At 44.0% G+C, this 22257-nt stretch overlaps 1 protein-coding gene across 2 annotated transcripts in view; it reads left to right on the top strand.

Moving 5' to 3' along the window:
* The window catches only part of PRKCA (protein kinase C alpha), a 1912272-nt gene extending 1891533 nt beyond the window's left edge, over window positions 1-20739 (top strand). For both annotated transcript variants that reach the window (XM_069655048.1, XM_069655049.1), the window contains one exon: window positions 16772-20739. In XM_069655048.1, the coding sequence (XP_069511149.1) occupies window positions 16772-16942 (171 nt within the window). In that variant the 3' untranslated portion in view covers window positions 16943-20739. The remainder of the gene's footprint in view (window positions 1-16771) is intronic.
* Window positions 20740-22257: the final 1518 nt, after the last annotated feature.

Genomic DNA, 22257 nt, shown 5'->3' with positions numbered 1-22257 from the left:
CAAACCTATTGATATTCTGCCCCATCACTTATTCGGCCAGCCTGTGCAGACAGACACCTAGTTGCTAGTGCCATACATTAAATATGCTAATCCCAAGCACTCTCCCTCTTGAAAGGAAAACCAAGAAATCCCTCCTCGCCGAGGTAAGACAGACGTAGAGATTTTACTGAGGAAACCCCTTGGCCTGTCACCAACCCTCTCATGTTTGAATAACACCATGGAGCCTGCTTATTGGGAAGAACCTGCAGAGGTGCTGGCATGAGGTTGTCCCTGACCCAAACCACCCTTGCACAGTGCCCCTAAAGGTGAAATTGAAGGTGTGTTTCCAGGCGCCCTACACGTCCATGATAGTGACTCTACCATGCAGCTGAAAACCATGAATAATGTACCTCTTCAATCGGACTCTGTTTGGCCATTTCAATGTATGTGTGTTTCAAAGGTGGTCCTCTTCTGCCCAACAGAAGAGTTTCCCGGTTATGGAGATATACACATGTTTTTATAGCAGGCTGTTTTTGGTGTCTTGGGGTGCAGTATAATTTTCTGGTATGCTACAATGTAAACATTAAAAGATCCAACATTTAAAATGTCTGTCAATAACATCTGCCATTGGTTCACCTGTCACACTGATGGCTAGCTACTCACAAAATAAGTGCTGCATTGCACACTAAGGTGCAGAGTGGGCTACTGCAGTGGAGCCAGGCTGACCAATGGAGCATGGTGATGTCAGAGTTAACACCAGGAAGAGAGGGAAACTTAACCCTTTACTGTCCAGCAACAAGGCCCAGGTGAAAAAACATAAACACACGGTTCTTGGAACAAGCAGGTGCTGCTGCTGAGGTGTGGCATGGCCCACATGGCAGCAGCAGAAAAGCTGTGATGTAGAATTGATGCAGTAGCACCAGTGCTGTAAGGTGGGGAGTGCGATGCGTACCGCCAGCTTTTTTTCCCAAGGCAACTCACGAGAGGAGGCAGCAGGCGGCTCTGCAGCCACATGATGTGAAGATGTCCTGAGAGTGAGGTATGAGGCAACGCAGCACCAGTGCCACTTGACTACTGTAAACCTGGCAGGCTCCAAAGGACATGCCACCACGTGGCTGACGGTAATGCCAAGGACTTGGTATTGCCCCAGTTCCTATATCTGGGCAAATTGGTTTTGCTGATAAACCTGCAGAAGATCAGCATGAGGGAATCCCAGACTTGAGGCTATCCAGCCTGCAGTGTTGCAATCAGCCAGTCTGCTGATTAACTCACTGATTCTCTTGTTTGTCCTACATAACTCATTTATTGATTAGCTTGCTCCAGAGACCTGTGTGCAACCTGCAGGGACTGTTTAGAACCCTGGTAGTACTGATTCAGCCCTATATCCCCCCAGGGTCAACCTACTCAGCTTCATCAAGTTGGCTAATACTCCAACCAGTGGCTAACATTATTAATAGCCACTGGCAGAGATTCTTTAAACTGTAGCATCACTCCTTTCGTACCCCATGAGCCTAGCCAACATGCGCATTCTGTTCACTGTGCTGATGTTCGGCCCACATAAACCCTAGTTTATTATCTGCTGTGCACGAGGCTCGTACTGGTCTAATAAGTATTGCTAATTGTTCATTCTGCCAATCAACAGCTCACATTCACAAGTGCAGTTTATAAGAAAACATATATTTTCAGTCTCGTACAATGCCTGCGATTTTAAAGAAAGTGTCTGGTCTCCATTAACTAAACCTAGCTCTGCAGGTCTCCCCCGCGTGTATGACCTAAAAGGATTCTCACTTGAGTTAAAATGTCCCCGCCCCATCTTAACATACTTTTCCAGCTCACTTTTAGGAGGCAGTGACCTCAGTTATGTTTTCCGTGAAGCCTAGTATATTGCTCTTTGAATGGAGCTCTGTTATGCTTGCTCTGCCTAGCCTCCAACTTCACTACTCTTCCTTGCACAGCGCCTCTTCCCTTAATAAAACCTCTTCTTGCAAGTGCCCTTTTCCCCATTAATGGTTGGGAACTCACATTTTTCCTGTTTTCTTACCGTTTACCGTCTCCTGATGGAGTTCTTGCTTTATTTCCCGTGCAGTGTTTTTGCCAATACCCTTCTTTTCCTACTAGTTCTCTCTGTGTATATGTGTGTGTGTGTGTGTGTACAATTTTCACCAGCCCCTTTATATCTGCCAATAACATGTACTAATCTCTTCGATGGTGGTTTTCTCACCTGACAGTGCACAATATACCTTGCATCGCGAATATGTCTGTTTCGCCATCTGTTCAGCTCGATAGGTGCTCTCTCTTGCAGAATATTGATTGGTCTGGCATGGAAGCCTCATACCTCGATGCCCTGCTCACAGCGGTGGTGCACTCAGAGCTTACATACCATCTCTAACCACACCCAGTGATGGCTGTGGTTCCGTCCCTATAGGGTATTTTATGTATTTACGCTGTCCCAATTGGTGTCCCGGCAAACCCTATTAGTTTAGTCGAGATCACGGAAAAAGACTGCGCAGGGGGCTTGCGCCCGACACTTACAGATCTGCTCTGAAGCCACGTTATCGCACAGATGTGCAACCCGTACGTCAACGAGCAGCTGGCTTTCAGAAGACTCTGGAGAATTCTAAATGCTCGGCTCAGTGAAGTGTAGGTTGCTTGTGCGATGTGATAACTCAGCTTCAGAACAGGATACTCATAGCAAGATCTGTATTGAAGGAGACTAGGCACAGGAAACCGAATACAGAAACAGCAAAAGACTTGCATACATATTGCAGTTGTCCAAACTGGTATATATGTCCTGCAATGTGCAGACTTTTTTTTTTAGTGTGAATAGTGTGACCAATCAAAACTGCAGAGCCCAACTTCCATTATTCACTTAAAAAAGGTTTCTTACTGAATCAGTATAAGACATATTTGACATTTAAAATTGTGGACATGCTTATGTTCCCATAATGCTCTGCTTTTATGTAAATCGCCAAGATTGGGTTGCATGAAGAGATACTGTATTGCGTGACCCAGGCTGGAGCCACATCACTCGCTACCAGACCCTCCTCCCCCCCCACGGTCTGCCCCTCCAAGGATGAGAGCATTCCCCCAGTACATTTTTTCCATTACTGGATGGAACAAACCTACAGATGTGATTCGATGAACTCCCAACAACAGGTGTCAATAAAGAAGCCAAGACTGAGGTTTTCTAGCGAAGAGCCAGCAGAGTGGAGACCTTGGAGCATTGCTGGGATGGTCGTGGTTGAAGTCTACAGAAGTGTCAGCAACGGAAGACCACAACCCCTGAGGAACAGACCTGGATGCCGAGCTGAGATCATAACGACTCTTGAAGATGTGCAGGGGAAAGAAGGTCACAGGTCAGGTTTGAAGAAAGTGCAGCGGGGTACAGCAGTGGAGGACTCAAAACTGTGTGGACAATACCAGAGTCCTGCTACAATGGGACGTCGGGAGAATGAACCGTTGCTTTTTCAAAGGTCACACAGCACTGTAGAGTCCTGAGAGTTGCGGGAAGACAACGCCTCCTCCTGAAGAATGGATATTGCTATAGATGCTGGCACAACATACAGGACCACGAGGCACAGGCCCAGAATGGCAGAGCTTCACCACAGGAGTTTCAGGAGTCGAGAAGATGCTGGGGCAGCGCACCCGTGGTTCATTTGAGGGCCTTCTTCTCTGTAGACGCTTCATGACCAAATGCCAGCAATTTACAAAGATCCTGGAGCAGAGTGCCAACTTTTATGCCAGACCAGTGGGTAGAGGGTAACCCTAAATACGAATTATACACACAGGAACCAGTCAAACATTTGGTGTCTAGTCATCCATTGCTGGTCACTACACGCAAACAATTAAAGGCATTCTCCCGGGCAAACTCGAGGATGTGGTTTCCATGGTAATACCAGACATAGAATACCAGCATTCACTCACAGGGAACCCCACACATTCCTTGGCCGTGAGCGCGTAGGCAGTGCTCGTGTGCGATAAATCATGGCACATGGTCAATTACCATCTCCACACAATTATGATCAAGTGTGGTGGCCGGGATACTGGATTTCAAAATGCGAGATAATCCATTTTGCGAACCTCCGGGAAGAAAAGGCATCCTGCCAGTGCCAGCCTAAGGGGGCATCAATCATGGAGCTCCGGTATTATTACTACTGACCCATAGATGGTAAAGAGCATCTTGGCAACCAACGTTTGAGGGTCATATGGGCCCTCAGCAGAAAACAGCCATAAGCATTGAGTCTCCATTGCGATCTGGCCACACCTTAGCAACACAGGACCATCAGGCTTCCCTCTAACCATAAATGTCTCTATGTTCTCAACACAGAACTCCAAGAAAAAGGCCTGCATGTAGACCTCAGGCCTCCTGATGCCATGCATCAGGAGAACAGCGAAAGTATCTTGCATGTTCCCACCCTCCTAAATAAAGTAGCGCACACCATGCTCGTTCATATCTGTGAGAGGGACTGGAGACCATGCATAGCGCAGTAGAATCCAGCCACGTGACACATCATTGCAGCCCTACAAATCTCCCTATAACACTGTGGCTCATAAAACAATCTCTACTTTCAAGGGGATCTCTCCAAGCCTCCATTGCCTTAGAAAACCGGTTTCTCATTGAGCAGTTTCCGTCCCCCTAACTGCCTAATTGTACATGTGGGGTTTCTTTTTCCCAGTATTTCTGATACTTGACACTTGACTGACTTGCAAGAGGTGCCCCGCAGGTCTGTCACCAATCATTGCCCTACAATGTGCATGCCAAGTACAGCCTGTGTTCCTTCATCCTTGCCAGCCCAGACGTACGCCGCATGCAGCAGCGCTGCTGCCACAGCCTACAGAGCAATGGATGGACTTTAAAGGGGCATATCTTTGCAAGAGGCACGGTTTGGGACTCTTGTGTGCAAGGAATTGCGCACAGTAATGCGTCCTGAACTGTTATCAATGATGATATGATATGATAGGTCATTCATAACGCGCTTAATAACCAGAGGTTTCTAAGCGCGGACCCGGGGATCGAACCTGTGTTGCTCTGTCGTCTTGCTTCCAAGGTGAGCGCTTTGCCCCTGAGCTATCCTCCTAAGACATATACGCTTATGTGAATTGTTGCGCTTTTCACAGGTGTGCATGGGACTCTAAGCTGAGCATCTAATTCAAAATGGTCTAGTCTTTAATAAGTGCACCCCTGCATTGTGTCATGTCGCCCAGGATTTTAAAAGGAGCACACGAGTTGCTTTATTCATATCGTGCCACATTGTGCATAAGGTTACTGGAGCAAGTGCGCAGAAGACTGAAACGTTCTTAGAAGTGCACGCTAGACGCAGATTGTGACCCCTTCATGTTAAGTTGGTTGTGGAGCATCACCTCTCTGCTCTTCTTTCCCCATCCCCCTTGTGGCACAGTATCCCACCCCCCAGATCAACTATCACCCTCCACTGCCTGCAGAGTGCGTTTCCCGTGCTCTCATTGGCTGCGGAGCCTGAACTTGGTGCTACTGCGTCCAGTCTCTCTCCGTACAGAACCTTCACAGTCCGTTCACCTCTCCCGGCTTGCAGAGCGTACCCAAAGTGCCTCTTTCTTGCCTCTGTGGCTGTGACTCTGGATGCGGGCCGTGCCCTCTCCTTTGACCAGCGGTAGCTAGTGAGCTTTTTCATTGGTAGTGAAATATTTCCCACAAATGTGCATGACTGACCAAGTGTACCAAGGCAGCGCCAACCCATCCGAGGGGATTACCGTTACCGCCACCTGGTTCTGCAGATTTACTGAGGAATTACAAGTGCTGGTAGGGCGGTGTTAACCCCCATTTTCAGAGTCCATAGGATGGCAGTAATCCTACTGGCAGTAATTCTGCTGACTTTGCAGATTTTTGGCAGTAAGGTGGGGATTTATCTCCAGCTCGTGCTGGAGATAAATCCTCCACCTTACCACGAAACGTGTAGTACGGCCGGACAGTCATGCGGCAGTAACAGAATTACTGCCACATTAACACTGTTTTTTACCCACACCGCCATGCTTGTTATGAGGCCCATTGTTTCGATGCCTTTTCCCACAATACATGCCAGAAACATGCTCATTTTGTCTGTGCCTAAAATGGCACTAATGCCACTGTAAGAAACCATGTCCATGCTGCCTGCACCAATAAATGCCAGCATTGCCATGCAAGTGCAAATACATTGAATAGGCCTATAATACCAGTAATGCTACTGTAAGCAAATATGTCGGTCCTGACTGCGCCGATATATCACCATGTAAGAACACACTCATTTTGGATTTGCCAAAAATGCCGCTTATGCCACTGTAAGAAAACATTTCTGTGCGAGCTGTGCCAATAAGGTCCAGTCTCCAAATATAAAAACATACTCATGTTGGCTTTGACCAGAAATACACTGTTACTGCGAAAAACCATATTCACGCTGCCTGCACCAATATAGGCCAGTTTCCCCATATAATTAAACACAGTCATGTTGGTTTTGCCACCTAAAGCACGAATGCCAGAGTGCTGTAAGTAAATATGTTCATGCTGACTCTCTAGTTCCGCGTTTCACTCTCCGGCATCATTTTCCGCTCCTCTCGCTGCAATCATTAGCACTCTTTCCCCATCTGCAAACACATTATGCATACACAGTGTGCTCACACACGCACGGCACTGCTGGCTCATTCGCACGCTCACATTCACACTTGCACGCTCACAGACAAGCGCGCGCATGCGCGAATACTCATGCATACACAGGGAAGGGAAGGTGGGATGGTGCGCTGACCTGTTCAGGGTGAGACAGGGCTTTCCCAGGCTGAGTTTGACTTGTTCCCGATGTAGGAGGCTACCATTGCGCCATGCACCCCGGTAAGGCTATGTTTGCCAGAATTCTGGTGGCGTGAGACAGCACAAGATGATTTCGAAACTCATCTTGACAAACCCACGCTTCAGTAGTGAAAGGATGGGCAATTGAATGTCCCATTTTTCAAACCGCAATTCACCAAACTCCCTATGAGGCCACAGGACACTTCTAACAGTGCTGAGGGCGTGCAGTAGCCATCCACTGGGAAGAGTGACAAACAAAGTAACAATATAGCGCAATTAAAGGGTTAATAACAGGGTAAATATTAGGAATGACTCCAGTCTGGAAATATTCATATATGCAGGAAAAAGCACATATGTAATCGGCTTGTAACACTTTTCTGTCATCAGCCTGTGCCTGTATGCTTTTTTTTTTTTTATTTTAATAATTTTTATTAAGTTATGTAGTATACAATCATAAAGTCATAACTTCACAAACATAATGCAGTAAAACCTATACAATGGTATGGGTTAAACAGTGGTACAAGAAGGTGTTCCGAGAGAGCAATTAATTTAGTACACTGTGTATATTTAGGAGTTATGCTTTTTTTAAGTGTTCATGAGCATACCCCAAAAGGTAGCTGAGCAGTTTCCCATCTGCTCATATTAGAGGGCTCTTCTGTTGTAGATAGAAGTATAGTTATAGGGGTAGAAGTACAATAGTTGCTACTAAGCAATAGCAGAGGCAGCCTTTGGTGCCGGAGCTCGGGGGAGTGGGGGCAATAGGGCGCCAGAGGGAGGCTAGGGGTGCCCTGGGCACCAGCGGAGAATCGGGGGTGGTGGCCACCACCCCTTATTCTCTCCCTGGCTCTGCCACTGCTGCTAAGTACAGGAAAATGAATACATGAGTGCACTGGTTTAGCGGTGCACACGTAGTGCCACCCTCTGCCATTTTCCTTGATTGTTTTCCACTCTTCGGGAAAACTGAAACGGGGCATGAAACTTTCCCGGTCTATGCAAACACAGGGTCCTGGATTGGCCTTAAATGGGATGAGCACCTGTGTTCAATATGTAACCTTGCTGTTGAATCGCTGCGGCATTTGCTTACGCAGCCTAGTTTGCTTAGTGGCTTATATGAGAGGGGGTACCATGTGACCGTGGATTACACATCAGATCAGTTTTTTAGAGCTCTGTCTATGGGGCAAAATCTTTGGTTGGGACGGACGCAGCATTGCATAGTTGGCAAAAGGTGGAAAAAAGATTGCATACATTAAAGGGCTAAATTTAAAAATGTTACTATTTATTTACCCAATTGTTATTGGATTGGTGTTACTACTAATCCTGACGATGTATCTCTTTTGATCAAATGAAATGTGTTGTTATAACTCTAATTTGATCTTTTGAAACAATTTATTGTATGATGAATTGTTTTAATTTTTGATCTGTGTAGTGTAAAGGTCATATGTTGACCATAGACACGTAATAATAAAATATATATATACAAACAAAACACCGAGAAAGTTAGGATGGGTTTAAAAAGTTTTGAAAAATAAGCCTTTCACCTGAAATGTGAAAATAGTTCATTTGAGCAAAGTCACACATTCCACAATGCTACCTAGTAGCCATCGCTGGAAGTTCTGGGCCACAAAAGCAAAGCTTTGTGGGTATGCAAATTAGCTCAAATGAAACCTTTTTCGCTAGGAAATTGTATTTGTCTAAGAGGGCAGTGCTCTCTCTCTCTCGCTCTCTATATATATATAGATATATATTTATATGCGTGTAGAATGTTTTCAATCGATGCACGGATAACCTTTTATAAACTCCTATACATTGAGCTCCATAAACAACTGCCTCAGATTCTATCATGGCCTCATTTGCACGTATACCACATTCTAAAGGATCAGACATTGGACCTCCTTACAAGTTTGGGGGTGTTCTGGTGGTAGATCCACAAGAATACAGCTGAACGGAATTACCATTACCGCCACTTGGTTTGGCGTATTTACTGCCGGATTACAAATGGTGAAAGTCCCTATTTTTTGGAGTCCATAGGACTCCACAGGGATATCTGCAGAATTACGGCCAGTGGTAATTGCACCGATTTAGCCAATTTTTGCCGGTAAGGTGGCAGATTTACCTCAAGCTTTTTGCTGGAGAAAATTCCTTCACCTCACCAGCCATCCTGTTGTACGGTGGTGCAGTATGCAGCTGTAATGCCTGCTTTACTACTGTTTCTTCCTGCACCGCCGTAATGAGGCAAAATGTCTCCCGCTAGTTACCTTTTGTAGGCAGATAGAAATCGTTCCTGTAGAACAGTGTTATCAGACTTCTATATAAAGAAAGTGAGCCCTGATCCACTCTGAATATTGTGCTATTCTTGGCCTTCCCAAAGAGCATGCTTGAGGAAATAAGCAAACCAAGTGCGTTCCTTGTCTGAACCCACGAGGTTGAATTCAGCGATGCTCGCCAGACCGTTCTAGTGCCACTTCCCCCGCAGCAGTCGGTGCAATGTATCCAATTGTAGGCCATGAAAATCCAATCAGGGTTGCCCGGGACTTTACCCTCAAGTAATCAGGCTAATTTAGAAGGACAGGTTTGGAGGCACTGGGTCAGGGCAATCGGCAGCTGAAATGGAAAATGCAAACCGAGACTGTAGTCCAGCCATCGCGAGTGCATTGTGGATTTCAGCCCTCTTCGCGAATAACGCGATATATAGTTGGCTAAAGTGCATTTTACTTTTGCAGTGCACGCACATCATCTTTTGTGACATAGTTCCCTAGGATCCCTGCAGAGTGGAATGGAGCATTTGAGCATATTCTCTGCTTTTTAATCCCAACCACTTGTTAGGCGTCATCTCTTACCCATATTGCAACATATTCTCACTTTGACGTGCCTGGGGTGATTCTTGACCACTGATGCTTCATTTCCGCCCTCCCTTGACAGGCACCAGTGCTGACCGGAATCTTGCATAATGGCTGACAATATGTGTCTGCCTTTTACATCCCAAGGTCCTCTCCTCCACCCAGGTGCACGGCAGAGCTCTAAGCACATTTTTAGGATGCTTTTGGCAGTGATCAAGACACCATTTGGCATTCCAAGTACCCTAATGTACAAACTTTATTTATAAGGCTCCTCCAAAGTGACCTGGAGGCATATGGGCGCTGATAAAACAGAGTGAGAGGGAGGTGTTAGAGGATAGGACGGGGAATGCCAAACCTAGGAATTAACTAAAAAGATACATTTTAAGCTGTTTCCTAAAGCACTCCATGGAGAGGTAATTTCTTAACTCAAGAGGCAGTGAGTGTGAATATCCCAGTGAGGTACTGTGCGAGCTGCAGCAGCCCTCATCACCATTACCTCCAGCCCCTTCCAAAGCAGTGCTGCATTTGCCATCACATGCATATGTATCCATAACAAAGCCTTGCTAGAGGTTTTTGTGTATTTTAAATATGTAGGCAGCTCTTCCTTGCCCTATGGAGAAAAAAAAGAATCGAATATTACCTATTAATAAAAGTAGTTTGTAATGTGACTGCGGGGCTTTGGTAGCAGAGGAGAACTGCCGCTGGGTGCACTGGTGGATGATAGTCCTTTGGTAGTTTGTAATGTGACTGCAGGGCTTTGGTAGTAGGGGAAAACTGCCACTGGGTGCACTTTTGGATGGTAGTCCTTGGGTATTTTGTAATGTGACTGTGGGGCTTTGGTAGCAGAGGAGAACTGCCGTTGGGTGCACTGGTGGATGATAGTCCTTTGGTAGTTTGTAATGCGACTGTGGGGCTTTGGTATCAGAGGAGAACTGCCGCTGGGTGCACTTTTGGATGGTAGTCCTTGGGTATTTTGTAATGTGACTGTGGGGCTTTGGTAGCAGAGGAGAATTGCTGCTGGGTTCACTGGTGGATGGTAGTCCTTTGTTAGTTTGTAATGTGACTGTGGGGCTTTGGTAGCAGAGGAGAACTGCCGCTGGGTGCACTGGTGGATGATAGTCCTTTGGTAGTTTGTAATGTGACTGTGGGGCTTTGGTAGCAGAGGAGAACTGCCGCTGAGTGCACTTTTGGATGGTAGTCCTTTGGTAGTTTGTAATGTGACTGTGGGGCTTTGGTAGCAGGGGTGAACTGCCACTGGGTGGTGCACTGGTGGATGATAGTCCTTTGGTAGTTTGTAATGTGACTGTGGGGCTTTGGTGGCAGAGGTGAACAGCAGCTGGGTGCACTGGTGGATGGTAGTCCTTTGTTAGTTTGTAATGTGACTGTGGGGCTTTGGTAGCAGAGGAGAACTGCCGCTGGGTGCACTGGTGGATGATAGTCCTTTGGTAGTTTGTAATGTGACTGTGGGGCTTTGGTAGCAGAGGAGAACTGCCGCTGGGTGGTGCACTGGTGGATGGTAGTCCTTCGGTAGTTTGTAATGTGACTGTGTGGCTTTGGTAGCAGAGGAGAACTGCCGCTGGGTGCACTGGTGGATGGTAGTTCTTTGGTCGGTCACACTGAGTAGCAGATGCTCTTTTTCTTTTGTTGTTTTCTTCTGTTCCTTAAGATCTTTCCAAATTCCTTTTTGTTGTTTTCACATTTGTGTTTATGAAGAAAGATTCTTTTAAAGGAACAAAAGGTAACAAGAATTTCCTGTGTAAGGAACAAAACTTTGCGACTCGCTTCAGTGGCTGAAAAGAATACAGTGCATGTAGCTCGAATCCATGTTTAAAACCATGCTCACTTGATGGTGTTATTTTGGGATGAGGGGCAGATGAGTAATCCACGGACTCGCGAAAGCATTAAGGGGGAGGGCAGTTGGCACATCAACAAATTGATGCCATGAAATAATGCCATTTTGGCTCCTCCCTTAAAACTGGGTCCACACACGCTCCATTCTCCACCTAACCTGAGTCTGGGTGATTTCCTCCCCTGGTTGCTTGTAGATCCCTTGCTGCCCACTCTTCGCCTGCCCCTTTATTAGCTCCCTGCTTCCTTGAACCATTGTATCCTTCCCCCTATGACTCTGTTACTTTGCAAAGCTAGGTCTGTGCTCAAAACATACCTTTCATTTATTGTTCAGCATCTACATGGAACCATGTGACATCTCACAAGTCTCTCTATCCACCATCGGGCACAAGATATCCAGCTGTTTCTACACAACTCTTGCATCGCTGTTATTGCATGCTTGTAGTCCGAGATGCTGACAACCGAACTCCAAGTGGCTTTTAAAATGAATTCCCAGAACATGCCCCCCCCCGTCAATGCATCAATATCAATGCATCAATATCTGAACAAGGAGGTTTGATTAACAGATAATATGATAAACCGCACCTTTGGCACCAAAATTTAATTGGGCTTTTATATCTTGCTTCATGCCGGAGTCCAGCCCCTAAGTGCAGGACCGGGTATTGAACCCATGCCATTCAGTGCGTTTCTGCCAAAAAGCTCGTAGATAAAAAACCGAATGCGCTTTTAGTGCACATTCGGCTCTGGAAAAAACCCATAATGCCGAACAAGGGGAGGAGGGGTTGTGGTGGTGTTCTATGGTCACCAAGTTCGGCATTATGGGCTGCAGGTGTGCCCCATGCATACATCATAAAGCGGGGGACAACTTAGATCCGTACATTGTTGTCTTGATTCCAAGACGAGCACATTGCCCCTGAGCTATCCTTCTGGCCCATCAAGGCAATACATTTTAGCTTCCCACTTGGCAATCCTTTCTGTGGAGCCCCAACTCCACAACACCACTAAAACAGTCCTGAACTAGTTCGTACTTCTATTGGGAGGCTCAATCGATCTGTTATTTAGGCGTCCTTTCCCACCTCGACTTACTCTCATAGCATGGACACCAGTCTCCCCGTTGATCTCACCATCTGACTCCAAGCAGAACAATTCAGTGCAGCCTAACTTCCAGATGGTTTGTTTGGGTGGCCCGTCTACTTTCCCCCTTGCACTGGCTTTGTGCAGATTTTGGAGCACTTTTTCTAAATGCCACACAAAATTCACCCTTCGCCTTCCTCACACCAGATGAACCTATCTTTACCTCACAAAGACCGTACACCATGACCCAAAACCTCAATCTATTCAAATTGACTCCCCACAAACCCAGAATAACAAGAAATGGAGCCTGCCCTTGTATTGATTTGAGACTATTTAAACACCCCTGTGACTCTCTAAAGTGAGGCTGACTTTGCACAGTTCTAGAAAATGCCTCAAATTAAAGCTTGTATCCCTCCCCGATCTTTCAAACCTCTATTTATCTATGTGGGCGTTTTATACAGTGCTCCATATTGCTTCAGAGCACTAGAGAATGGGTGTGGAAGAGGAGGCGACCTACCCCTCTTTTTGAGGGTGGCATGACTTAGTAATGGAAGGCTGTGACGGAACAGGAGCACAACATTCAGTGCAAGCCCATCGACTGTAGTCCTGAAGGTCGAGCTAGCAACACTTGTTGTGTAGTAAATGGTGGGTCTTCTCCCAGTCTTTTCCCAGGGAGTTGGGAGATGTCCGGCGATCCATGGTGGAGAGAACAGTATGTTCCCAGGAGTTTCATGTCCAGTGAACATGCAATCCCAAGAGAGGACATGGCCAGTCACAAGGAATAAGAGCTGTTGATTTTCTGAAGATTTCTGTGAATCCAAAGACAGCCTGCTAACCACAACCTGCTCTCTGTAATATTCCATTATTAAGGTATTTAATACTTGTTTGTTGCAGGAGAAAATACCTGCTGTAGCCCTGGAAATCGAGAAAAAAACAAAAGCTAGCATTCAAGCCGCAAAACTAGACACTAAGGATCAGCTTCACAACACACTTGACCAAGTTAATCTGCGCACGTTAGTTCTATTAGACTTCTAACTCGTGATACTGCCAATCACAAATTGCTGCTTCACCACTTTCCAGTTCTGGCAGGCATCGAAGGCCCTCTTTGGAATTGCTTCTTTTATCCAAAATCATAACTATTAATTCAAGTTGGCCGGCAACGCGAGCCCCTAGGATATCTCCTTTGGTATAGGGATCTTACTGTTTGCTGCTCCAGTTCAATGGCCACCCTCAACGTTGGCATCCACGTGTACTCTGATGACACTCATATTCACTTTAATTCGGATGAGTGAGTGATATGGGAACCATGATTGCAGTGCAAAATGCCTCCACCAGGTGCAGCAGTGGATGCAAAACAACTGGCTCTGCCTCAATGAGCAAAGCAAAAAGATCCTACTCATCGGCCCCTCGGAGCCCGGCTTGTTACTCTTAAATTGTTGATTTTAATTCCAACTCTTGGCCTACACCATACACAGGCAGTATGGTTTTGAGAGGGGGGTGATGTTGAGTGACAGTAATGTGGTATGTCTGCGGCATCCAGCGTACATTATTGGCTGCCACCCAGCCAACCATTACAGAATTAGGAGGGAACACGTTGGCTCTAGTGCCCCTTCAATACTGGCACTATGCCAAGTTATTCCCATAGACCTCCTTAACAATCACTGAGCATGCGTGGGCCATACCAGGTCAAGCATGACACACGTGACTTGGTCGTCCTTCACTCTGAGAGCATTCCATTGTCTGATGCAGGACATTTGAGAGGAGCCCATGGCCTGCACCATGCCCAGAGCCAATGGCTGTGGATGTCACTGCTCAGTCCATTTCTGCTGCCAAGCTGTCTCTCCCTACAATTCAGCCTTTATGGGTTGGAAAGGGATACCAAGACTGGTGTCATTGATCATAATCAGTGGCAGCCTCTGGCAGTGTGCTGGATAAACCATGCTCTGCAGCGTGCTAGAGACCAGGGGTGAAGATTAGAACGTCTCAGTAAACCAGATAACGTTTGTTTCTGGGCGAATCCCACCCTCCCAGTGGTGACTAATGTCTCTCTACTTTTGGTGGCTCCACTTTGAATAGTAAACCTTCCAGCTAAGCATGCACCTGCCTATATAAGAAAAAAGTCGTGTGCCTTTAATTGTACTCCGTGAAAACTTAGCAAAATGACGGCCTTCCATTTTTTCATGTATTTCCACCAATGTTCCCATTTGATCCTACATCGCTCCCCTCTCCCTTTTCTGACCCGCACTTTTACTTTACTCTTCCATACCAAACATATACATGTATGGTCGTATGCAAAGGCATCAGAATGGGGTCGCACATTAGGATTCTCTACAAAAAAAAGATTTTTACTGGTTTGAAAAAGTTATTCACAGTGTCAACTTTAAAAGTAGGTATTTTTGTTGCAACTCATACTTAACTCTAATCACTGGTGTGGTCTTCTTTTTTGGAAACAAATATGGGGGCTGATTCATGGAATTTGTGCACTGAAAAACGGGGATTTGTGCGTCATTCTGCCCGCAAATCCCTGTTTAACAAATGGGGATTTGCGGGCAGAATGGCGCACAAATTCCCGTTTTTCGGTGCACAAATTCCATGAATCAGCTCCTAAGTCACCTGCACCCGTCACTTGTGGTTCATGAATAGAATGAGAGACCAACAGATTGGGATAACTGGGATCACTCCGCCAGAACGTAATCCCACTCCCACACAATTAATTCCAAGGATCTGATGACCTTACATAGTGATTGAGAGCCAGGTGTAATATGGCGCCTTTACATAGTGTTTGGATGCAACCAATAGAAGGCACCTTCGCCAGGTGTTTAAGGGTATTCATGTGTTGGCTGTTTAAGGGTAATGGCTGTGAAATTGCCAGATGGTAACTCTCTGGCCAGCTATGATACCAGTGGTACCAGCTTCATCTGTTATAGTGGGATTTTTAAGGCTTCTCTTGTTTCTCTTTAGGACTCAACAATAATTGTAAGGAAAAAATGGGGGTCATTACAAGTTTGCCGGTCCGGTAACTACGGTACCGGTAAGCTTGCTGGTACCATAGTTACCAGACCGGCAAACTATGAGTTCTGCTCGTGGGTGCCTTTATTTTCGCCCGCCAGGTCTGACCTGGCGGTCAGACGGGCACCCGCGAGCAGAGCATGTCGGATGCACCGGCACCATTTAGAATGGTGCCGGTGCATCCGGCCTCTCCATTCCCATTGAGCCCTATGGGGCTCGAATGGGAATGGGGAGCATTTTTTAACGGTGCCCAGGAATGGGCAATTACTGGGTCCGGCAAGGCCGTAATGACCCAGTAATTGCCCATTCCCAGGCACGGGTAAAATGTGCAAGTTTGGCGGCAGCCTGCCGGTTTTCCCAGCAAGGCTACCGCCGAACTTGTAATGAGGCCCAGTGTGTTGCTTGGATTTAGTTGGGTGCTACTATAGTATGTTTCATTTTAGTGTAACGGTTGACAGGGAGAGGGTTAGAGGCACACATAGTGGTTTGAGCGAGGCATGCCCTTCCACTTATATAGTTTATGTAATCTTTGGTAGCCAATTTAAATGGATTATTAGCACTAACATCATTCCAAATTCTGGATCTGTCAGCCAAACGAAACCTTTTTAGTGAGCAGTGCAAAATAAATGCTGCTAAAATGGGGCAAGCACTTTGGTGGTACAAATAATTCTTGTGCATATAAATAATAGTGGCATTGAGTAGTCTGTTTTCTGTGCATTGCAAACTGTTTAATTTTATATTGTAAAGCAACCAACAATCTGGAACCACATTTTATAATTGTTTAATGTCTACTGGAATGTCAGGGCCACCCTGGCTTTTGAGCATTCGGTAGTGTCTAGTTCCTGACTGTTGACTATGCAGCTTTTGTTTGCTGTACCACAAAAGTGACTTCCTCTGATACGACATATCACCTGCGGGAGTGATGGTCATCATGCACTGTGATTGAATGTGCCTTATAGTAAAGAATGTGCATTGCATCTCTCATTCCGAGTCTCCCTTGACTAATTTGTGGGTTTCAACTTGTACGTACCACAGTAAATATGGATCCTAATTTCTACACATGGGACTCTCGACCAACCAGCAAGGTGCCGCATCCCAATCAATTGAACCACCATTGATTGTGCTTAGCAAACACGTATGTTACTTTCTGTGAGAAGTGGAATGCATGTGTGTTAATCTCAGAGTAATGTGGTTAATCTAACAACTATTTTCCATTTTCTCTACCCAGTGTGGCAAAGGAGCTGAAAACTTTGACAAGTTCTTCACAAGAGGACAGCCTGTGTTAACGCCACCTGATCAGCTGGTCATCTCCAACATTGATCAAGGAGATTTTGAAGGCTTTTCTTACATCAATCCTCAGTTTGTGCACCCCAGTTTATTAAGTGTTGTATTATATTGACAGACATGAACAAATACATCCAATGGGAAGTGATTCATAACCCTTGAATTTTAAGGCTACAGCTGCTCCGTAGTTGTGATGGGCCTAAAAATTGTAGGGTTAGTGACATTCAAGAGATAAGTTACAGACGCATTTTGAAATGAAGAACATGGTGTCTTAGTGGAAAATAAGATAACATCCAATACCCGTTTATACATCTAGCTCTTGCAGCACTTATAGATTCTGTTAAAAAAAATGGGCGAATGGCGAGCCCCTTCAATATATTTTCATAACTTCTGTTCACTTTATAAACTCTCAAATTTAGTAGACAGCAAAAGTATCCAGTAGGGTGAAGACCCAACTGAAATGTTTACATAGCCTAAGTACAGATGGCATGAATGATGAAAGGAAAGGGGTTGGCCGTGTGGGATAAGCTTTCCCCTTGCTCCTCCTTTTCACCCCTGAGTGGATAATTGCACAGATAAGCAAGATGTTGCACAACAACAGGCTCATAGAACTGTGCACGAGACGCGGTGAACGGCAAGTTAATACAGGATCGCTACTGTCCCTGGAAGTTTCATAAAATAGATTTAACATTTTGTAATTGCCTTTATCACACCCTACTGAGAAGTTCACAAATGTGTTAATATATTTCCACCCAGGCCAAATTATTAATATTGTTGCCAAATTGTAAGTGTAATTATTTCAGGTTTCTGGGGAAGTTGTGAAATTAAATGTAATCATTGAGATAAATCTGAGATTAGTTTTCATAATCATGCCAATGACAAAAGTCTAGGAATACTGGTATTTTGCTACACAACTTTGTTAATCTGTGTTTAAAATTTAACAATTTCCTTTATACAAACAGTCACAGTTTAGTAGGCTGCAGTATATTTTATGAAGGTACTATTTTGACATAATTAGCACAAGCGTATTCCCTGGGATTAAGAGTAAGATTATCCAAGGAAAATGGATGTTACTATGAAATGACTCAAAGGTGATGCAAATGCACAGTCACAGATTAAAGAAGTTGAGATTTTTTTGGTTATCATATGTTTTGCATATGCATCATGCAATGAACTTGCATGTTTATAATAAACCTTAATACAAGTGAATCCATAATATAATTGACCTAATGGTTTCATGCATAGAGTATTACAATAATTTTATAAGACAAAACTGTGCTATATTTGTGAATGTTGTTCTGAATGAGCTTTCTTATTTAGATTTAGGGTAATGCGTATGGCAATGCTTTTTTCTTAATGCATATCGTCAATGAATTAGGGCATAAAACTTTTTAATGTAGTTTTACTTTTCAACAATAATGGTTATCTGCAGATTTTTTACAAGATTACATTAGGGCTTTATTACAGACGTCTGCTTATGCTTGTAAAAAGGCTTTGTTTTGAAATGACAAATGCTGTGTTAAGAGTACATTTCTTTAGTATCAGCACATGGTTAAAAATTCCTCTTACAGTTACTGAAAGACATGGATTCATAAATCAGTAATATAATTGTGCATAGTTTTGTTCCGTCAAAAGTAACCCAAGGTTTTGATTTTCTTTTTTGTTTTCTGTTGACTTGTTAATGTCGGTGACTTTAAGCATTTCTGGCCTTCCTGGTGTGCATGTTGATGCAGAATGCATGTTGTCCCTGCATGCAGAATGATCTATGGATTTTACAGCATGTAACATACTTTCACAAAAAGTTAATATTAGCCATGAAAGACATTATTAAATTGTTTCTTTGTGCCCATTCATTCTCTCATTTTATGTAGTATTGAATTTATCCATCATTAAATTTAAGGTTCTAACATGTACTTTCTACACAGTAAAAGGTTTGTACTAGTGCCAATATCAATGTTTGTAAAGCCCATAAGGGGTAGTGCCAGTCTTAATCACAAGTAATTTAACAAGGTACTTATGAGCCACTCTATGTCCGATAAAAACTGCCAGAAGTGCCAACTGCCAAAGGTTTCAACAGTATTTGTCGGCTGTTCAGGCAAGTTTCAAAGTTAACAAGTAAATAGCTTACAATACAATGTCCATAAAAACATTGAAAGAAAAAAGCATTGTAATTTAGTTGTTGATATACTGGCCACAATTGAAGACTTTTAATTTAAATATTATCTTGCTCGAATTTCATGAAGTGGAAATCAAACTGTAAATCCATGGCTCCTAGTGGAAACTAAATTATATGATTTGACAGACGTTAAAAATTGACAGATGTTATTTGCACCTCATGAGTGAATTCCAACTTACATTTTCACACTTTTAATAGTCTGTTAACATTGGCTAAATCTTTTCTCCAAAACTGATTGGCAGAGAGTATATCCACTTAGAAGAATGTTCTCTCTAGGATCTGTAAATGGTAGTAGGCCCTTGAGCCCTATTATACCAGAATTCGCATCTGTGTTCAGTCTTAAGAGAGTGCGCAGTACAGTGTCTTAGATGGGCTGTAGCATGTTATCAAGCCAGGAGGAAGCAGAAAGTTAAGCTTTTAACTCTTTGAAACTTAAGGATGTTTGAAATGTCAAGCACTTAGATAAAACTTTAGAATATGGTGCCATGTGTTTTCAATATATTGTGGCATGCAAAATATGGTACAGTGGTGCAAAAACAGTAATGTGTTAGGCACTTATTCCTATTTATGATCGGACTTTCTGTGACCTTAGCCGACAGAATAATCCCACTTCTTTTGAAATCAATGTTACAATAGCTCTCTTTTCATCTCTCATTTTGGTTGAGCCGTTTTTTCAGAAATATTCACCTTCTCCTCATCACTTCGAACCATGTTTCCACCTGCACTCAGTGCCTTGGTGATTGGCATTTTCAGAAAAACGTATTGGAATGAATATGGCCACAAAAGACTTTAAGGTTTTCCTGCCTGGTCACAATTTATACGCTAAGCAAAAACACAATAAACTAGATTCCGTCATTTCTTTTGATAAGGAAGGATATCAGCGTGAACAATAGACCAAGATTGGTTTGCTACAAACCTTCATTAAAGAGACAGTTCACAGCAAATGATTTGCTGTTCATCACGGTACAATTTAGTTAATCGTGTCCTCCAGTCTATGTAAAACTCGGTACAATTACGATTGTTTTCACTGAGGGAAGCATGAGGAATATCTCGGCTGGGCTGAAAGAATGTGGATTAAAATATGTGTTATTGCTCGACTGAATTATGGAAAATTCTAAGAATACATTTGAACACTGTGCATTTGATGAAATATGTTAATTTACCTTACCAGAAATAAGGAGCCAAATCTGGACACAAATTGCCTTTCCTCGTAGGTCATATGTTGTATATGTCACCTGCCATTGTTTTCATATTGGAGCGTTGTATAAAAGAGCTGGTCCTAGCGAATGGAAATCCGATTGTTCTGGATAATTTTTCAGGAGCTTTTTCATTCATTATTACTACTTTTGTAAATTATTTCGTCACTCACATGCTGTAGTTTTGAGACCGCTTTTCTTGTTAGGCTTGTAAAGTTTCTGTTGCATCTCGAAGTGCCCGGGGTAATGGCATTGAAATGTGATTTTTTTTCTAATAAAGCTTTATGAATGCAAATACATTGCCTCAATGCACACTTACCAACAGTCCCCAGCTGCTACTTAACTGTGCCCAATTCATATGCATTCGAAAATCAGTGCGCTGCCTGAACATCACACTGTAGTTACGTGCAAAAGGGGGATCCTGAGCTCAATGTTAGGACCAGCTCTTTAAGAAAGTGCAAACGGAGGTATCATCTGATTTGCTCAATTATGGAAAATGATAATTAAATAACAAATAAAGAAAAAATAATATAAAATCAATTATCATTTGTCATTGTGGTTTATCTGCCTGCTTTTTGTTTTTTTGTAATCTGTGGAGCATATGTTTTGAAACTTGGATGTCATTGCCGCGCGTTGCATGTTTGATAAGTAATGATGTGAATGTTACGTTTTGAAAATTATGGATGCACCGTGCATGTACAACTCACGCTTTGCCTCTTAAACGGCACAATACCTTTCCGTCAAGATATTGTGTCGAGATTTCATTTTAAACCGGACAGCAATCCATACTCCTAGGTAATGTGATAGGAAGGGGCTCCACTGTTACTCTACCAGAGGTGCTCCCCTATTAGAATATCGGCACAACCACACCGGAAGCATTCCCAAATGTCCAGTGATTCTCTAGCGACTGCTCCCAGAACTAACGCTCACATTCTATGTTCAAACATACAATATGCATACCAACTAGGCCACCCACACAAAGCAACTGAACATCTATCGCAGCGGACCTCCAACAGCAGAACACCGCACCTCTCCACGCTACTAATAAACTATAGCCGCGGCCAATGCCGCCTAGCGTCAGGAGAATGCCAAGCTCCCCTCTGGACGCAGGTGCATCAAGTGCTGTCAACACTGCCACCTGGAAACGGATCCACGCACACTACCTGGGTGCTTCCAAACTGCACCTATCAAGACATTTACAAATCTGTCTTGCTAAACCCAGCCCCTCACTCTTAGATCCACCAGAGTGCCAAGAAGCCAAGCAAAAGGCAGCAGTGTGCAGTGTACAAACCCTGTAGAATAGCATAACACAACAAAAAGGAAGGGGTTTGGTGGGAATTGACCGCAGTACCATGAAAATATATACCAATTAGTGATTACACAAGACCTCTGTTTTTCTCTTTTATGGTTCAGCTATGGTGCAGGAAAAGATTTATAACCATCTGAATATTGCATTGTATCACCCCACCCAAAGGTTATCGATATCCTAAACATGGATTCTGAACACACACAGTGCCTCTGATGATAGAGGCACCCTAATTCGTACAAATGATGGTTGTTTCTTGAATGCTGTTCACACACCTAACAGATATCAAGTGTATCTTCACTTTCCAGACTGCCTGTTAAAATGTATGGAGTTTATCAATGGTTAACCTTTCCAGCAGTCGCTCCCACTGGTTCTGGGATTAGCTGTCTTCATCATATCAGTTGTGTAAACTGGGCATATTCATGCGGCCTGCCTGAGTGCTGTGTGGCCAAGACTTCGGATTTTTGGTTTGGTGAATGTCCTTTAGCAAGGGTGGAATATCTGCTACTGTAGGAATTGAACTCAAAGGGCCAGATTCTCAAAATAATGGGCATCTAAAAATAGTTCAGAGGATGCACTTTTTTCATAGGCCACATTTTTGGACTTGTGCAGGTCCCCTTGTCCACAAAGGTGTCCTTGCATACATTAGTGTCTGGTATGCCAAGCTCCCAGCACACACTTAGTTACTTGGAGCACATTTCAAGGTGACAAGACCTTAAAAAAATGCAAAAATAGATGAAATAATGTCTATC

This window comes from Ambystoma mexicanum, chromosome 3q, assembly GCF_040938575.1.
Source record: "Ambystoma mexicanum isolate Mex_15411 chromosome 3q, UKY_AmexF1_1, whole genome shotgun sequence".
NCBI lineage: Eukaryota > Metazoa > Chordata > Amphibia > Caudata > Ambystomatidae > Ambystoma > Ambystoma mexicanum.
The sequence above is the reverse complement of the archived record's forward strand: the minus strand, read 5'-3'. Positions and strand labels throughout refer to the sequence as shown.